At 38.0% G+C, this 19,528-nt stretch overlaps 1 protein-coding gene across 2 annotated transcripts; it reads left to right on the top strand.

Moving 5' to 3' along the window:
- The first annotated feature begins 961 nt into the window (after positions 1-961).
- On the top strand, positions 962-18,511 carry RNF32 (ring finger protein 32). Of its 2 annotated transcripts, none has more exons than XM_067292528.1 (9): positions 962-1,041; positions 2,712-2,770; positions 3,304-3,574; positions 8,655-8,797; positions 10,507-10,539; positions 10,984-11,108; positions 11,340-11,448; positions 17,657-17,821; positions 18,214-18,511. In XM_067292528.1, the coding sequence occupies exons 2-9, from the start codon at positions 2,747-2,749 to the stop codon at positions 18,448-18,450; spliced, it is 1,107 nt and encodes a 368-aa protein (XP_067148629.1). In that variant the 5' UTR covers positions 962-1,041; positions 2,712-2,746; the 3' UTR covers positions 18,451-18,511. The 2 variants fall into 2 exon arrangements, with proteins under 2 accessions (XP_067148629.1, XP_067148628.1); XM_067292527.1 differs by having other exon boundaries at positions 17,657-17,829.
- Positions 18,512-19,528: the final 1,017 nt, after the last annotated feature.

Here is a 19,528-nt window from a genome sequence, read left to right as displayed (position 1 = left end):
AACCATCACTTTTACAAGAAAACAAATTTCTCAAGTCAGTAGCAGTTGATGACCCTGAAAAGTGTTTAAACCCAAAAGACTAAAGAAATGGTGCACCTGGACCTAAGTCAGCTTCCATACTTATTCTCGACTTGAGAGAAAAAGAGACTCAAGTCTCCCCGAGGCCTCTGCTTTTTGCCGCAGCCAGAGACAGGACACAGGGCTACGAGGACTTTTGGTCTGACCCATTCTTATGCCCTTATGGATATTGGTCGTGGATGTTTCCCACGCGTACCAAGGATTTTCTAGAAACGATGACTCTACAGAATTGCCAAAACCACGGGCCATCCAAAATGACACAGTGTTCACTGCTAACTGGGGGGCTACTGGGACAACTGGCCAAGGACAGTGTGGCCCAAACTCCATCACTGGGAAGTTTTAAGAGAAGCTGGAGGGCGCTGCTGAAAGCCCCAGCTGAAGGAAGTCCTCGAGCATATGATAACCACAGGGAATCCCTCTCGTCTAACCACCTGCCAAATTAGAAACAGCTCTAAAGAAAACACCCTTTATTTAAAAAAACGCAGAGTGAAAAATAGCCTTCAAAACTAACGATCACGAAGGCCAGCCCACAAGCTATGAGCTGCAGCCACCAGAGCTGAGGGAGAAACAGCCAAACAGGCAGGGGCAGCTATGGGAAAGCGTGCAGCTCCGGTGCTGGGGCACAAGCGGCAAGGAGCCTTTCGCAGGGATGCCCCTGTGGGCAGCCGTTGGTGCCAAGCCGGGGAAGGCGTGAGAGGGAGAAGGCACCGCCGCCGGCGTCGCCTTTTCCTCCTCGCCCTTTCCCGCCCACCGCCCCGCGTGCGCGCGCACCGCGCCTGCGCGGCAGCCTCCCGCGCGCGCCCCCTCCCCCCTCACGCGCCGCGGCGTCCCCGTCGCCGCCGTTGCCGTTGCCACGCTGGGGAGTTGCGTTGCTAGGCAACGCGGCCCCTGCCGTGCGGGGCGCAGGCTGGGCTTAAAGGGGCAGGAGCGGCTGGGCGCCCGCGGGCTGCGGGGCGAGCGCAGGTGCTGAGGGCGGCGGGGGGAGGGGCGGCGGCGGCCGTCAGGAAGGGCAGGGCGGGGCGGGGCGAGGGAGCGCCGGGCCGTGACTGAGGGAATGGGGTGGGGGGAGGGTGTCTGTGGTCAAGCACAGGGGAGAGGTCTGCACCCTTCGTCCACCCCCAAATAAAAGAGGTTAAAAAAAAGCAACCAGCCCATGTCCTGGAGAGCCAGTGCTAAGCCAAGCCGGGAGGAGCTGCCCCCGAGGATGCCTCCCTGAGAGGGTGCGCACCCTTGTCCCCCCTGAGAAGAGGGACGAGGAGCACTGTCTGTCCCTGTGTGAGGAGCTGCGGCAGTGGTGCCACTGCTACCCCGGTGCCCCCGCAGCTTGTGGGGCCCGCAGGAGGCTCTGGGAGCCCCAAAGCGCTGCTGCAAGCAAAAACCAGAGAGCAGCATCACAAGTAGTGGCTCCCGGACCACTTCCCGTAGCCAGATCTCTCCTCACCCTCTGCCAGCCTCCTCTCCGCTGCAAAGCCGGGTCGCAGCTTTTGCTGCTGTGCTGATTCGGATGTCGAGATCGCGGTGGAGCGGATCAGCGTGATCCAGAGGAGTTGCTAACGTGGTCTTTGCTCTCTCTCTTCATCAGGCTTACCTGTCTGTAATAAACCGATCTGGCAGGGCAGTTCAACGGGGCTCATTGCTACAAGCCTTGTTTTTCCCTCAGTCCACTCGAAATTTATTATCACCATTCATTGTGAAGGAAAAAGTGTCTTCTGGTGTTGCCTTGCCTCGGAGGCATGTAGGGAAAAAGTAGTCAAAGAATTAAGCAAGCTGTTAGGAAAGATGTCCTAAGAAAAGGCAGTAGGTTTGTAAGGACTTCCCAAGCTTAAAGGGCCATGGGAATCTCGGGTAGGGTAAGGTATCTCAAGTTGGGTCTGAGATCAAGGAGCAGTAAGAGAAAAGCAAACCAGGTCAAACATCTCAGCAGTAGTTGTACTGCATAACAACCAAACGTTTCAATTACATGTACAGAGAGCAAATGAAGTATCTGAGTGAAGTTCCAGGTAGGCAGATTTTGGCCTTTGGGGAGGGCGATACATAGTGAAGATAAAATGTCTGTGGAAATGGCACAGGAGAATGAGAGCCCAGTGACAGCAATGGTAAGGTACAATATAAATAGGTGGCAAGAGGAAGAGTATTCAACAGTGGAAGTTTAACTAGCTTCCAAATCCTCAGGTGAAACAAGAGGCAGTAGATCTTACATAGAAAGCTCCTTGGAGTGCATTCCTCTTTTTCTTTAGGAAAAGAAGATTCCTCTTTCCCTTTTCTTTGTGTTTCTGTAGTGTGTCAGGTTCCTGATCCTTTGTAGGCGTGTTGGACATTAAAATAACGTATGCAGGAATACACATGAGGAGAGGGAGGTTATCCAGAAGAGGGGCACCTAAGTTCATGTTTGAAGGTATTCTGTATGCATTACGTGCAGTCCACTGGGGGTAAGGTAAGATTGGCAGCAGAGGAGGCATAATCTGTTGTTTACAGATTCAGAGTTTTGATGGATCGAACACATATTATGTTAAGCTCTTCCTGCTGACAGGCCTAAGAAAAAATGAATTAAACTTTAAGTTTCTATTCTGCTAGCAATGAGACTATCTCTGCTGATAAATATTCTTCAAGTTCTTGTACATTTCTGTTTGTAGAGCCACCTGACTTAAAAATCAACTAAAGATTATCAATGGAGCATCCTGATTTTTGCAAGGTACAAGTTCACATCTTTTAAAATAAGGTGGCAGGGTGGGGAGAGATGGAGGAATAGATAAGACCATTCCCTTTATAAAAATAATATATTCTTGTTTATAGTCAGTGTTTTGGAAGATGAGGTTAGCCTTTGGGATTGTTTTTAATTATATTGAAGTAAAATGTGTTTGGGCATGCCAAACTTTTATAGTCCATGATGAGTTTATTGCATATAATAATTATGGGCTCAGTAATTAAAACTTAAAAATTACTCCTATTTTATTTAATATAAATGATAAATCAAAGATTTCTTTTGACTTTTTATAAGTTGAAACTAGGATGTGGCAGAAACATCAATCTTAAATTTCACGGTATGGTAATTGTATGTTAGGTTTCAAGTACAGGAGTTGTATGCGTATAAAAGCCTTTGACAACTAAAAAACATTGGCGAAGAGCAGAATTTCTTTGAATTTAGTATAATATGCCTGTTTAAAAAGCATTTATAGTATTAATTGTGGAAAAGTTTGTTGTTTTGGTTTTTTTTTTTTTTTTTAGGGCCATTCCTCCAAACAGAAGAGGATAGTAGTTACTGCAGTTGCTTTACAGGATCATATTATACACGATCTTCAGCTCCAGGATCTTTCATTAGTGGATCCTTTTAAGTCAAAGTCAAGGAATATAAAGAACATTTACAAACCTGTGAACAAAGAGATGGTCAGAGCAATAGTAGATACTGGACTAAGAAAAAAGAGCACTCACCACAAAAAAAAGGAAGATTCAGAAAAGGAGTATGTTCTTGATCCCAATCCTCCACAACTAACATTAGGTAAACCATTATATTCTGATCTGTGAATTGCTGTTTTTATTTAAAATAATCTAAAAAACAGAAGCTAAACTTTCTTTTCAAATTTAATGCTAAATAGCATAAGAGCTTACTTTAAAATTTGTCAAAATTCAGCAATTTAGGCCATGATGTAAGCAGTCATTTAAACAACAGAATTTTCATCAGTGGCTTGAATATGTCTTTTTATATCTGAAATGTATTAAAACTTACTCTTCTTATGACAATGAAGGTAAAAAAGGAAACTGGTATGTCTTGATGAAGAATAATTCTTCATTAAGAGGCAGGATTTTTTTTACAGTTTTTAATATAATTTTTATATATGAACAGTCATAACTTTCACAATCATATTCTCAAAATATCAGCTATTTGGATTTTTTATTTATTTAGGGGTATGTTTTAGTATTAAGATAATTCTGTAAGTCTATTTAAAATTGTTTGGTTTTTTACTTAGTAAGAAGACATGACTAGTGCTGCATTAAATGTATTCTTTGTTAATATATACCCACCTTTGCTCAAAGTTAAAAAGGTTTGTTTTTACAATGGTCCTGGGGCTAAACCCGGGAAGAATTAACACCTGTAGTTAAATACCTTTTTCAAATCTAGAAGCAAACATGCAACAAGATAAAAGTCACAGATGTGAGGGCTTGGAATCATGCCTGGTGAGAGAACTCACATTTAAAAAGCATTATAGTAGTACAGCAGCGACGATAATATTGGTATGAAAAAACAACACCAGGGAGCATCTTAGCAGACCAGGAGTCCAAATATGCTTGCCAGGTATCAGTTTCCGTCCTCCTTTTCCCTTTTCTAAAGGTTTCTACAATGTTCTTGCAATGAACGTCTTTTTGTTTCCATCCTTATGGTTGTCTTGATTAGGATTTTTTTAAAGGACCTTCCAGCTGCACAATTGGCAATTCTAAGTGTAATGAACTTTCATCATCATTAGTAATTGCTTTATTTATTCTTTTCCTTAAAAATGCCCTTAGGCCTCTCTGAAGATCATGTTGCCTTTGCAGTAGTAACTGTCACAGTAGTCCCAGCTCTGAAGAAAACCATGTAAATCAGTGAGGCTCCATACAAGCACAGGCATCTGCCTTTTGGAATCAACCGAAGGTTAAGAGGGTAACTTAAGATAATACACAACAAATGAGTGTAACAAGGGATAGGACAAAAGGTAGCAAGACAAGGTGATTATTAGTATGTTTACATGGCTGTAATTCTAAAGATGGGAGGATTTTTTGTTTGGTTCGGTTTGAAGAGGAATTTGAAAGAGGAGAGGATAGTGGGGAAGAAAACGGCAAAGAGGGACTGAGGTTAACACAAATATAAATAACAAGTGATTATGGAAGCTAAAGGTTGTGGTGAAAAAATGCAGTCCAAGTGTGAGCATGTTCCTCTGCAATTATAAGAAAGACAAAGTATTTTCTCTTTAAATCACAGCATTGACTGAGAGGTCCTATATGAATGTTTGTGCAAGTGATTCCAAAGAATGTGCTGAAAGATCTTAAAAAGTTGTTTCAATTGTTTCTGGGTTTTGCTTATTAGTATTTTCACCTATAATTTTTCTTATTTTGTAATGCTTGTATCAACCTTTCTCTTTTAATAAGAATTGTGTTTCTTAAACCTTACAGTTGTGAAACAATGCTGAGAAGGTAATTTAATGCAACTTTCTCTTCTTTAGTCTGTGGATATCAAACAACATCTCAGAGGCCCCCATCACTAAATTTTTCTCAATAGGGACTTGCGTCCTGAAAGCTAGTAACTAGGGTTTAAAGGTTAATGTATGTAATAGCTTTGCTAATGTTCACTTTAAGATAAATAATTTAGTTATAAATGGGTGTGTCAGCAAATGGGTTGGGTTTGTAAATATTTGGTGCATAAGGGTGAAAACTTTTGCACATCTTGAGATGTGATAAATGTAGTCTTTCACAGCTTTTATTGCTTGTATTTATTCAAAGTGCTGTTTTGAGAATATCTGTAGAGAGCCTTTTGCTTCAACCACATATCACTTCTTGTGTGTCCTGCTGCCAGTTCTCCTTCCTCAACCATGTTGTACAAAAGCTTCTCTTCAAAAGACATGCATAGCCTGGCTCTCACAAGTATTCCATCTGGTTTATATTATTTAAAAGTCAGGTTTCACCTCCAATCTCTTCCTATTTGGCAGCTTTAATCATCCATTTGTGAAAATTTTAAATAAGCATCTTTTCTTACCCCGAGGGGATACAAAAGGCTTTCCACAAAGCCATCTCATTGTCTTCCTTTAAACACTCTCTGACCACAATGCTTGGAAGAAAGTCATTGGTAAGCATTTTAAATGTTGTGTTACTGTCTTTCATGCTGTGACTGGTTTGCTATCTTGTTCCCTCCCTGTGTATCCACATTTTGTCATTATAAAGACAGGCACTGTGTGTATATTGGACTATCAAAATGGTATCTTGTTTCTTTACTCGTTCACCCTTAGGTATGACTGTAAGACAAAATTTGATACATGTTTTTACTGAAACCTTTATCATGTGTTATATAATTTGACTCATCTTCTTTTGTAGAGGAAACAATGATCTGTGCAGTATATGCTCTTCAGGAGAAGGATTGTCAAAAGAGAAAGTATTCCTGGTTAGGAGAACTTTCTTGCCACTCAGATACCCATTTCAGCAATTCATACATGAGCTTTAAGCAGAATACATGTTCTGAACTGGTTTTTAGATTCTAGCTTGCAGGATCCTTCCTGTTTCTCTTGAAGCTCACACTATTTTGCAGTATCAATAATAGCACCAGATAAGTGCATTTTACTGCACGAAAATGGATAGACGATGCTATTTTAAGTTAATGCGGTATGGATTTTTGTATTTTGAAAATAATTCTTTAAATACATATGTATGCACTTTGCTGCTTGATGTTGACTGGCTTGAACTCTAGCCTACAGCTTGTAGGCAGAGCTATGAGGTTCAGAACATATGGGGATGTGCTGCATTTAGTGCCTGGATACCAAGTTGTCTGGGAGCTAACACAGTGTGCCTGTAAGACAATTCATATATGGCCACCGTGTAATCTACAGCACAGGTTCAAATTTTCTTTTGATACTTCAGTTTATATGCACTGTGAAACCACTGGTTGACCTTTGGCTTGATACCTTTGAAAAGGGAAATAACAGTAACAAAGCAGCCTGTATGGTTTGAACATATGTGTGAATGGTTAAAGAATCTGAATCATTTTAACCCTGTAATTCAGATTAGAACATATAACACTCAAAAATTCAACTTCAGGACTTGGAATTCGTCAGCCTGGATTCATCAGGACTGCCAAAGATCTGCTAAGGTTGCCAAAGTAGAACCCTTTAGTGATCATTCAGGAAAACTTCTTGTGCAAGTCTATTTTCTGGATATGAACAAGACCAGAAAAAATCACTGAAGCCAAAAATCATACAGTTATATTGACCAAAGTAGGACAGGCTGGACTGTCTCAAATTTATGAGAAGCTAATTAAATCTTAGTAATATAAACTTACCTTGAAGAAGAGAAAGCACTTTCCTTTAGTCAGATTGAGATGTAGTTCCAAAAGCATAAACTGACACAGCTTGAAATCTCAGAGTCATCTGTTTGTTCTAAGACATGGAATCAAATTAGTGTACATTTGAAGAAAGTCATGAGCTCACAAGGAAGTAGATTAGGTAGAGATGTTTGAGCCAAAGGGAAGAAAATATTCCTTAGAATTCCTTCAGTACCTCATAGAATTCTAGCAAAAAGATCAAAGACAGTTTTGAGCAAATTTTAAATGATTAACAATATACATCTGCAGAGAGATGAGCTCAGGAGCAGAATTTTTGTCTCAAAAACTGACAGATCCTGTTCTAGAATAGTCACGTATTTGGGCAAGTGGATCACCAAAACCCCATTCTTTCACTGGTTTGTCAGGATTCCTTTTCTCTTCATGACTAATCAGTATAATGGGTTTGGACACACTGTCTAATTGGGTTTTGAAAGCTTATTCAGAACAAATACGTGCTGCTTGTTAATGTCTGTTTTATGCAAAGATTTTGGTAAGCTCTGTTCTTTGGTATGAATGAAAGAGTTGACCTTTCCTTCCCCATGCTCAACTAAACCTCTCATCTAAACTTCATCAGCTTGCATTCTAACTATTGCAAGTCCCTCTTCCTTTCTGGTTTTAGCAAGCATCATCACAGGCCCCATCATGGACTAATTTCCTTGGCTTAGTGCATGTGTCTCGGGCATCCCTCCATTGACGTGGGTCAGTCCACACAAGCTGCTTCCTCTAGTGTTCAAAGATGAAAAAGGTCTATTCTTTGTTGTACCTACTCTCATCTTATTTGCTGTTGAAATACCAACTCTAGCCTTTTTCTACCAATTTTGGGGGGAAATTTTGCACACATCTTTACTGTTTCCCTGCTTGAGAAGGTAGAGATTTCATATGGACATCCGGCAAGGGACCTCACTGTTATGATTTGAGACTGACAAGCGCAACTATTACAGTGACACTAAAATAGTGGTGTCCTGTGACCATCTCTTTGTTTCTTTATGCTCTTCCTCTTGCATCTTTCACAGTCTCATATTATACTTCAGCTTTTTGCAGCAGCAACTGTTTTTTTATTATACTACCCTATCCATTTTCCTTTTAATTTTGAGAAAACAAGAATGTAATGTTAAAAAACCCTGAGAAATAAATTCTAACAGAGATTTTGTTTGTATATATTCATGATTCAAAATTACATTATTTTGCATTGTTACAATCTAGTTAATAATCCCTATCTTAATAGCTCTGAACAGATATCAAAATAAATTGATATTACTTGGCAAATAAAAGTTTACGTTTAAAAATTTCCTATATAAATCCTGTATGAAAAAGAGGATCTGGTTCTGACAATTACTAAATAACTAACTAATAGTAAGAAGTATTTTGCATTATGGTAATTTGTCTGATAATAAATTTGTATACAGTATTTTTAAATAAGTGCATTATCAATGAATTTCACATGAAAAAAAGAAATCCATTGTCTGCATCTGTCACTGGGTTTTATTCAGTGATTTGTTATCGTTACTGTCCACAGCTCAGAAATTAGGCTTAGCTGAGCCTCCTCCCTTGCCACTCACTGCTGAAGAATGGGCAAAAATAAAGCAGAGATCCATCAAGCATGGAGATTCTGTACAGCCTTGTGCAATATGCAGGGAAGAATTTGCACTTCAGCCTCAGGTACGTGTATAACTGTGAAGTGGACTACACAAAGTCATGTTTAAATAAGATTTTCCATGGTTACTGCTAAAAATCATTAGCTGAAAGAAGGGAAAAAAATGAAAGATTCTATTTTAAGATGTCATTTAGTATTTAATATTGTGGCCCAGCTGTTATGGGTCAACTCTGAAAATACTCGGAAAAAAGACATGACAGAGAAAGGTTGGTAGTATTTCTTCACTGCTGAAGTTATGACAGTAGGGAAGAGTGTAAATCAGCCTTTTTATCTGTTCTTGCAAAGCAAGTATAGGCTACTGTATAGGTTCATTTAAACTCCAGTTAGCTATGATTTTAGCATTAGTTCATCAGCATGGTGAATATTCACTAATTATACAATTTAAGATATATTTTATTTTCTCACAAGTTTGTTACTTTTCAGTTCAACAGACATTTGTATTTGGAAAATGAAGTAGGTGTGCTCTTAATACCATTCACTCACTCACTCAGGTTATCTGGAGAAATGCTTGCATTTTACCTCAGTAGCTTTATGCGATGCATATGTGTAGCATAAGCGTACTTACATCATGTTTTATTAGATTCTCTCCTGTATCATCTTGAAAATGTTAAAGAAAAGGGACAAGTGACTGATTGAAGAGAAGTGCTGCTTTAGAAAGGCGATGATGGTAGTTAGCATAATTGTCCAAACTGATTGCAAGTTTCTTTCCACATGAATTTTACGGTATTTTTTTCTGTCTGTTCCCCATTTTCATTTTTCTTGAAGATTTTTGCCATCAAGTCTGTGATATGAATCAGGGTCTTTAATAACTTTAGAAGCAGGGCTTTTGCTTCCTTTTACCTCAGCATTAACAAAAGGTGTACAATTGTCCAAAGACAGGTGGGGATGGATCTGGCATAACAAGACCATTCTGCCAGTCTCTGGCTACCCTAAAAATCTAAACCTTGACAAGAGAGAGCAAAAGACAGCAATCATTCAAAAGGTTACTTACTTTAGATTTGGCACAAAAAGGGAAATGCCTCTGGAATTCTTTTTGTCCTGAATGTTTCGTTAGCTTTCCTCCCTCAAGGGAAAAAAGCCACTGTATCTGAAAGCTTTCCCTTCAGCTGGCTGCTAGCCATTAATCCTTTTGTGTTTGCCAGCTCAATAGTGCACACTACTTGTTCTGGTTTTCACTCCTTTCCCAGTTTTTCCGTCCTCTAAGAACCAACTGCCTTTTTTGTCCAACTCAGTATCTTTTGTCAGGATGGAGATCACCAGCGTTTGGTGGGAACTTAGGTCAGATAAAGGTGAAGTTTTCTTGAGGCCTGTGAACATACTTTCTCTTTTGTTTTTTTGTGTGTGTGAAATGCTGCATTTGATGTATATCACTTCTTGAAATTTAATGTCTTTGTGGGGAAAGGGGAAAAAATTAATCAGCTTTCATTTTAAGTACTTGTTTCATAATCTCTTGCTCCAATCAGTAGCAGTTGGTGTTTCTTGCTTTCTGCCACTCCATGTGTGTTAACACAAAATTCACACATTGGTTTAAGATGTAGTTTATAAAAGTAATTTCTATAGAAGACTAATTTTACTTTCACCAGAAAGATTGCAACAATAACAGAAAGAAACTAATGACCTTTCAGGCAGTCAGAATTTTATTGTCAACATTCTTCTACTTTTCAGCTTTTAGAATGGTTTAAAGTCAAGTTATTTTTTTTCCTTTGAAAAACAGGTGTTGCTTTCATGTTCCCATGTATTTCATAAAGTGAGTACATTTTTGCTTAACTATTCAAGCACATAATACATGAGTATTTTAAACTACTTGAGTCAATATCTTAATGAATTAAATATAATTATCTTGAAAAATAATTCTGATTCCAGATTTTTATTGTAAGAAATGTAGTTTAAGGATATTTTGTGATGAGATCCTTTTTCCATTTTATTACCTTTTTTGACAAATGTGTAGGAAAACACAGTTTGTAACTGAGTTATAAATTTATATACTAAACAGGGATAGTTTAATTTATAAGATTTCATGGGAATATAGAGATTTACAAAATTCTCTAACATTTTTATTACAGATATATGCATCTTGTAAAGTGTTTATGGATTGATGAATAAACAGCTCTTATATGATGTAATCTAATCTATTTCTTCTATTCCAATGATATGTAAATGTATTGTAAGTAATTACAATTATTTTTTTCAGGCATGCCTGAAAGCCTTTGAAAAATTTACAGGTAAAAAGTCTTGTCCTATGTGCAGGAAAAAGCAGTATCAGACCAGAGTAATACATGATGGGGCACGCTTGTTTAAAATAAAGTGCGCTATCAGGTAAGCCTTATTTCTGCTAGACATGCTGTCACTGGACTATATTTAGTTTTAAATAGTGCTCCAAAAGTGTTAAAATTTTAATTTAATCAGAAACTATACAGAATGGATGCACTACCAAAGTCAAAGTTTTAAAAAAAATTTAGATGTATGAAATGAGTGTTTCACATAAAGAGTAAAATTAAATAAATTTGTATTTCTTCTTCTTGAGAAAGAACATCTTGTTTCCCACAGAATTCAAGCTTCCTGGAGGGGATATGTTGTTAGAAAATGGTATAAAAACGTGAGAAAAACAGTGCCTCCTAAAGATAGCAAATTAAGAAAACAGTTCTTTGAAGAAAAGGTATGCTGCATTTATTTATTTGGTGTTTTTATTCAGCTCCCTTATATCAAAACCCTTCAACATCAGCTCTGTACTTTTTCCTTTATTCCTTACTTGTGTCAAACAAGCAGCATTGGAATCACTCAGCTGTTCTGTTAGTCTATTCATTTCACCTTATTTTCAAGGTAAAAGTGAGGAAAATAATTTAAATATTTAATTTTAAGGCTGTCTTGTCTTAAGCCTACAACAGGGGGGGCTTTTGTGAGGTCCTGTATTTCTCTTTCCTTTTTGATAAGTCAGAATAGTTTATTTTCCTATGGAAACATATGAGGAGGATATAGTAATTCAAGAAACAAATCTATAAACAATCGTAACTGCTTTTCACTATTATTGTTCCTTCATTCGACACTGAACTGGATAGTTCCATTCTGTAGCCTAGTCCTTCTCTAACTTCTGCTCAGATGCAAGACTACAATAAGTTAGGGAGAAAACAGTCCTGACCCTGTACAAATGAGGCCAGATCAGGTACAAGAATTTTGCAATGACCCTGCCTCCCCTGAAGCAGCCAGCTGCAAAGACCCTGTGCAATCCTCAGCTCCCTCTTTGCTAACTTCCTTTCTCTCCCCAGTTTAGTGACAGTCAAGTTCAGCTCTCCAGTAACATAAGCTGCTCTGACACATCCTCAGTGCTTACCAGACCATCCCTCGTGGAGCCACAGAAGTCATCTTTTAATTTAATACAATTTAATACAGCCAATGCATGCAACTGGGAAAATGCTCTCACCCAAGTTGCAAGCCAAATCAGGAGAAGGTTTAAACCAATACTTTTATTTATTTCTTTAAATCACTTCTTTAGTTAAATAGAAGAGTGCTTGCAGGAGAAGGCTTGTTACTGCCTATCCTTTCATTACTTGTCATACTTACTTGGTTGCATCCTGTTAGAGCAGAGCTTTGGAGGCAGGAACCCTCTCTTCCTATGTTATGCAAATTGTATGATAGTGAGGCCAGTACCCTAGAGGTGATTTTGCACACCTTTGCAACAAAATGGGTATTACTGTTTCATCCTTAATGTTGCCTTTTAATCAGCAAGCGCTAAGTTCTTTGCATAGCAGAGAAATTGAGTGTGGAGGTAACTGAAGAAAGCTAGCATTACCTTTGAAAGTGCTCACACACTTAAGCTTGGAAGAAGCAAACACCTTGGTGAACTGTGACTGTCCTCAAGTAGTTCAATAGTAAGGAGCAACAGAAAGGTTTAGATTTTTCCACATGGAGCATTAGGGGAACAAAGTCTTATGTCTCTTTCCTAGTAAGGTTCTCAACTGTCTTGGGGCTCAAAATACCATGTTTAGTTATAAACAAGGTTGCAGTAAGGGGAAATGGTGAAATCTTCTAAATATGCTGAAATTTGCAGCTGAGTGTTATATGCTAAAACCTCTTTCACCTAACTTCAGATGTCTACAGCAGCTGTCTCCTGAGCTACCTAACATGGGCTCCCTTTAAGGGCACTTTAGATGTCTGTTTTAGGGAGAAACAAATTGATAAACACTGCCTACATTTTATCAGCTGGTGGTAACCCACAGTGAATGTTTCATTTAATGTAGCTTCTGCATGTAGTCCACAGCATTAAGAAATAATTCTCATATGTAACACTTCAGGATTTTGCAGGGAACAAAATGGGCACTACTTCTTCTACTTTCTATTAAAAATAAATTTATTAAGTGTTCTCATGTGGATTAGCCAGGTCTGAATGAATTTAGTACCAATTATGATTAAAAGATATATACTCATTTTTCTTAGTGGCTTTCAGGTGAGAATTGTAGATGAGTTTTCCTGCTGTTAGCTCTTATACTTCTAAGTGTTGGTTAATGAAAACACTAAAGTAATTTTTCACAAGGAGCTATCCATTCCCAGATGCTAAAAAGCTTTTCTAGAATGAATTCTACCTCTCAAACTTGTGCTGTGCTTTTAAAATGTCACTCCCTAAATGTTAGCATAATCAAATGGCATCACAATTGGGGAGGGGGGGGAAATATCAGAGGTTAGCAGTTAGATTTTTAATAACCCTACCCTCCTTTGGAAGGCTCACAAAGGCTAAATGTCAAGTTTCATACTCTTGAATAAATGTCACGGAATAAGAAATAACATCTGAAATATTAGCGCTAGGAAATATGCATATTACTTGTTTCATGGTGATACAGTAGCTCTTATTACACCAATCAAATTTTTAATAATTTAGATCAAAGGAGACAAAAAGGGTCACTGAAACCAAATGATGTTAAAAAGTAACACCACTATGCACAGAAAGCAAAGTGTTACTTAGAAGGCAGCATGTTAGGTAGTGAATTTCTTTGATCCTACCTATAAATGTCACTTGCATATGTCATTTAATTGTAGTATAGTCTTTTATTGGTGCAGTTAAATCTTTTCAAACGCATTACATTATCTCCAGCTTTGCTAAAAATCTTGACCATTGTTTAGGAAGCCAGGTAAGTCATTTGTGAAATGGTGTAGTTGCCTTCAGTTTCCTCCTCCCCCTCCACATGATTTCTCCAAACAATTTTAATTTAAATCTCACCAAACAGTATAATGGTCCTGGAATTTGTTTAGTCGTTTGACTTCCTTTATCACATGGAGATGGTAAACATTCTGTTGCTAACTTGAAGTGGCTCCAAGCAGCAAAACTAGGAGGATATTAAACCAGTAAAAGCTTATCAACTGATTCATTGATATGCTGTAAATTCCAGCCTTTTCATTTTACTATTGAGGGTTGCCATAAGTCAACACATTAGTAAGCAATTTGCTGACATTGGATCACTTAAAAAGGCTTCCCTGTGGACAAAGTTCACCTCCGTGCTTTGTTTCATCGTTTTATTTTATCATAGTCTTGTGCTGCTGTACGGATGACTGATGTAGTATCTGAAATCCTATATCAATATGCGAAACTTAGTTTATGCCATGCTATTTAAGTTTTAAGAAGTCACAGAGGTAAAATGTAGAGGTATGGTGTTTTCAGAAATAGATTCAGTTAATCAGTTTCAGTTGTTCTGGAAAAAAAAAAAATCAGTATTATGCATTGAAACACAGCAGGATTTAGCATTTAAATTACACATTAGTTTACACATTACACATTTAAATTACACACTAGTACATAACATCCAAATTATAAAAAATCCTTATTCCTTTCTGTCCACTGTTCACACTGATATTTAATACTGAAATGCCATTTAGCATAAATTTTGGGTTAAATTTCAGTTACATTTTTTTCTTCCCAACCCTAGACTTCATTTGCTGATTGATGGGTATGGGTTGGGTCAGGTCATACTGCAGAAAATACAGGAGTAGCTCAAAGCAGATAGTATCTTAGCAGCAGAGGAACTTAATAGATCACCGTCTTAGGCAGTAGAAGCATTTTTCTCTCCTTATTTCTACAGTTTCTATTCAAGGAAAATTATGAAGGGAGTCTCAGGATCATTTAGTGAAATGGGGAAGAAAAGCAAGTGCAAGCTCAAGGAAGAAATGGAGGGCTTCTCACTGCTCAGGGAAAAAGGAGCAAACAGTGCAGCCACAGAAAGAAATGGGGCACAGCTTAGTTTAGCTTGGCCCCTATCTGCCTCCTGCTTACAGCTCTTTATTGGTTAATTTTCCTTAGCAGCCTGTCTAGTCATACCACTGTTCAAAGACAGGCCAAGTCCTAGAGCTGACCACATACTCTGTGTTGGTATTGTCTTTGCAGAAATAGAAACTGGCCAGGACTGAGTTAAAATACTGTTGCTTTTCTCAAATTTTGGGTCCTGAGAAGCTATCAGTGAAAGTAAAAGCCTATTCATGGCTGCTCAAACTTCTCTTTACATCCCTCTAGCTTTCTTAAGAAAACAGTTCAGGTATGTTCATGTTTGATACCAATATAAATGAAGACCAAGCATAAATCAGGCTGAAAGTGTTGATGTTGAACAGAAACCATGAATAATATAAGGTTTAGATCTAATCTTCTCCTGTTCTTCATGAAGTCAGTAGATTTTAAAATGAAACCAGTAAGAGCAGTTAACATTGCAAAGTGGGATAATTCAACCCTAGAACCTGGGTAACAACAGCTTAGATTAAGCAGTGACATTCCTAGTAATTTTTATTAAAAATACATAATCACATTAAAACATTCAAGACGTACTTATAACTTGATTAAAGTAAACTCTAGTGCGTTAGTATTTCATGTCCCATTCAGGAAGTCCACAGTGTGATTATTTGGGATTGTTTGGAGACCACAAAGTGTAAATATTGAAGGAGGCCTGTGGTGGGATTCTTGTTTGTTTGTTTTTTATTTTACACATACCACTAAAGGTCAGTGTGCATGTTTGCATGGGACAGAATAAGATTTTTTTTTTTTTTTTTGGTGAGTGAAGAGTCATGAGGGAGCACAAAATTATCCATCTACTCTTTGCTAGATACAGTACTTCACTCACAAACTACAGAAAGTGTTGCTTCTTTTCATATCACATTGCTGTTTAAGTACAGATGCTATACAAGGGGTCTCTGAAGATTTCTCCTTAAGTTATACTAAGTTCTTACACTAGCATCATCTATTAATGTAAATAAACCTGATTGGAACAGAAATTGATACATCCTTTCAATATACTATTGTTCTAGAGGTCATTTGCAAATATAGTAAGTCATAATAATAACAACAGTGAATGAGACAGTAAAATAAAAAGAATACACAGTACCAGTCTAACTTCAAGAAGCAAACAACTTATGCTACTTAATAGTTTCCCTTATCTGGACACTTCTAACGTTTGTCTTTGAAGTCTTTAAAGAGAAGCATTATGGGTTTCTCTATAAGACACTTCCATATTTGCACATCATATGAACCTAATATTTTTATTATATTAGGTGATGCTATGAGGCTTTTTGTAATTTTAGAAGAAAACTTGGGAAATTCAAACTTTAAATAATATCTCAAAATCTTAACTGACTTTTTCAGAGTAGCTTTTGTGGGATTTGGGTTCTTTATTTCTCTGGGTCTACAAAAGTTCACTTTGAATATTCTGATACATGCTGTGAAGGGTCACTTTAGCATTTGTAATGGAGCACATGTCCTGGTGGGGAAGAGCTACAAAAGGAGTGAAGTGAAACACAACAGGAAAATGTTCAGCTCCCATCCAGCTGTCTGACCTTGACAACAACCCCTCTTCCCATCCCATCCTCCCTGAAAAGATAGCTCAACTGTTTTTCTATTAAGTCTCCACTCCAACGAATGTACGTAGAGAAAGGCTCACATTTCACACCTCTCAATGTTTCTTAAAACTCCTGAAACCATTTAAGAAAAAAGTCTCAAAGGACAAGTCTAAGACTTGTGCGACTCCCTACAGAACTTTCAGACATTGTGGTAGTAATGAGACACAGTAACCGCTGTGAGTTTGGATTTCATTTAAGATGATCATTACATTTAGGAAATTCAGAGTGGGCTTGGATACACTTACTTCCATTGCTTTTAGGTATTTATTTTGTTGAGCACTGACTGGAACATCCTCAAATACAATACAATGCAAGTAAGCCTGATCAGATTGTTTAGAGCTATGTACAACAAGCAGAAGTGTATTTAAAACACAAGGTCACAAAAGTCTATACCAAGGACAACGCTAATACGCTTCTTCTATCATTGAGTATCTTGCACTGATCCATCCAGTGGATGGACTGGTTTACCACCATATAACCGATACTTCAGGATGTACTATACAGCCTTTCTCTACAACGCAGCTGTAATCTTTGTGCTGCACCCATATGGGTTAAGAATACTAGATCTATCCTGGAAACTTCAGATATGAGAACCTTGTGCTTCCTTTGAAGTATAATGGTCCATCAATAGAGTCTGAAGACCTCATGCTTCTAACTTTTAAGTCCACACTGGACACCAGCTGCGAATTGCAACAGATTCCCTTACCATTGAGCAAAGTATTGTTCCAAACAGCAGTTCCTTTTTCTGTATCAGCCTGAAGTGCACATCAATTGAGCCTGAGCCTTAGAGAGATGTCTGTCAGCACTCCCACATCCAAAGAACCCAACTTCTATATTCTTAGGAGAGGAAACAAAAGAAAATCTTGGGTAGATCACGCAACTAATCAGGCCCACTTGTCCAATCCATCATGATTCATCCAGATATGAAATGTATATATTCTATAAATATACCTATAAATAACTTTAAATTCTGCTCCAATTGCAATTCATTTTCTTTTCAGGTTCAACATATCAGCAATCGTCTGTTGAGTTCTTACGATATAAACCTAGATGGTTTTTTTTCTGAAATAGATTCTTCTATAGCTGCAAGTCGAGATGCGTTTCAGCAGTTGGAAGGAAAAGAAATGTTATTAAGCAAACTTGACTGGGAGAAGATACAGATGCAGGTTGACTGGTGCTTTTATTTTATTTTATTTTATTTTTTTCTTCAGGCAGTTTTGCATTTAGAGGCTTAATATACTTTAGAGGCATGGGGGACTTTAAGCATAACTTTTGTCTGTTTTTATATTTTGGTCCAACTGTTCCAAATGAGAAATATTAAAAAGATTTTACTACTCAGATTTGCTCCTACTTAAGTAGCATCTCTCTTCTAATCAATTAAAGAGCCCAAAGAGATCCAAGAGTCAAAGTGTTACTGGTTTAGTCAAAATACACTACATGTTTAGAATTTATGACAATTTTTAAATTTTAATTAGCACATTGTTTCTATATTTACCTTCCATTGTTTTACTAGTCTACAGTATGTTTTTGATTTGTTTTGCTTTGTTTTTTTACTTAGGCATTTCGGCAAGAGATATTTGACTGTCCTATTTGTATTATGCCACTCAGTCCAACTGTTCCTCCCTGTATATTTTCTGGTAAGAGCAATCAGTTTTCACGACAGACTGTTCTGCTTTCTTGTTCACATTTGTTTCATCATAGCTGTCTTCAAGCATTTGAAGAGTTTTCCTTGGGAGAAAGACACATTTGTCCTTTATGTCGCTCATATTATGAGAAGAAAATTCTTGAATGTTGATATGTATAGCTTATAATGCTCTACCTAATAAAATTTAGCTGACAACAGATTGTACTTCCAACTCCAGAACCAGATTTTCTAAGAACAAATGATTTTTTTAAATGGACCTTATATTTAGAGAAATAAAAGTTAGAGGGGCAATGTTGCTTCCTAATTCTTTTTTTCTTTCATATTCAGTTTCATGTGTGATCTTCTAGCATCTTCAGCTACGTCCTCCCTCTGTCACTCATGCCTTCCCCCATTTACCAGAGATCAGCCACAGTGGATTCAGTGATTGCATTCATTCAGCAGTACCCTGCTGTATACCTCACCTGTGGTTTTTACTTCTGATTCATTGCAGCACAGGTTACAAGGGCTGCCAGTACTGTTACTGATAGTTGTAGCAAGAAATACATTTTTTCCTTCAGCACACACCACAAACCATTTACCCTGGCTGCCTCTTCCACATGAATGACTCTGACCAATCCAAAGGTAGTCATGCATAGATAGAAGTGGCCCAAGAGGCACGATCATTCCAGAACATCTGAGAACCATGGAACTGGTAAGTACTGGCCACTTTCAAAAGAAACAAAAAAGGGATTATGAATTTCCAGGTATGCCTTGCTGAAATTAAGTCCAATCAAAGATGGTTTAATAAGAAAAGTGTGAGCACGTAAGGACACACAAAAAAAATCAAGCTAAAACAAAAATGAGATAGCAACATAAGGTAACTAGAAAATAATTTTAATAAACAGGCAAATGACTGATCAGCTACACAGGTGATGGAGAGCTTCCAAATAATGCTTAGAAGACCAAACTGTGTCATGCATCAAGTGAGGTGATCACCACAGCACCAGGTGTATGGGTCTAAAATCTCAAGCTAGAAGAGGAAAAGGTTATATTAGAGAATCCTTAAATAAGAAGAGTTTTACAGATCAGCTGCTGCTGAACTTGCCTCTTGCGCACCCAGAAATCTGGATACAGTGCTCTCAGGGCTGGTTATCTCTAACAACTTGTGGAGAAGAGATGATGTCTTGAAACAAGGGAGGAGGGAAGAAATCCTGGAGAATTGTAGACATTAGATTCACTTCATTTTCTG

Source organism: Apteryx mantelli, chromosome 2 (genome assembly GCF_036417845.1).
Source record: "Apteryx mantelli isolate bAptMan1 chromosome 2, bAptMan1.hap1, whole genome shotgun sequence".
Classification (NCBI taxonomy): domain Eukaryota; kingdom Metazoa; phylum Chordata; class Aves; order Apterygiformes; family Apterygidae; genus Apteryx; species Apteryx mantelli.
The sequence above is the reverse complement of the archived record's forward strand: the minus strand, read 5'-3'. Positions and strand labels throughout refer to the sequence as shown.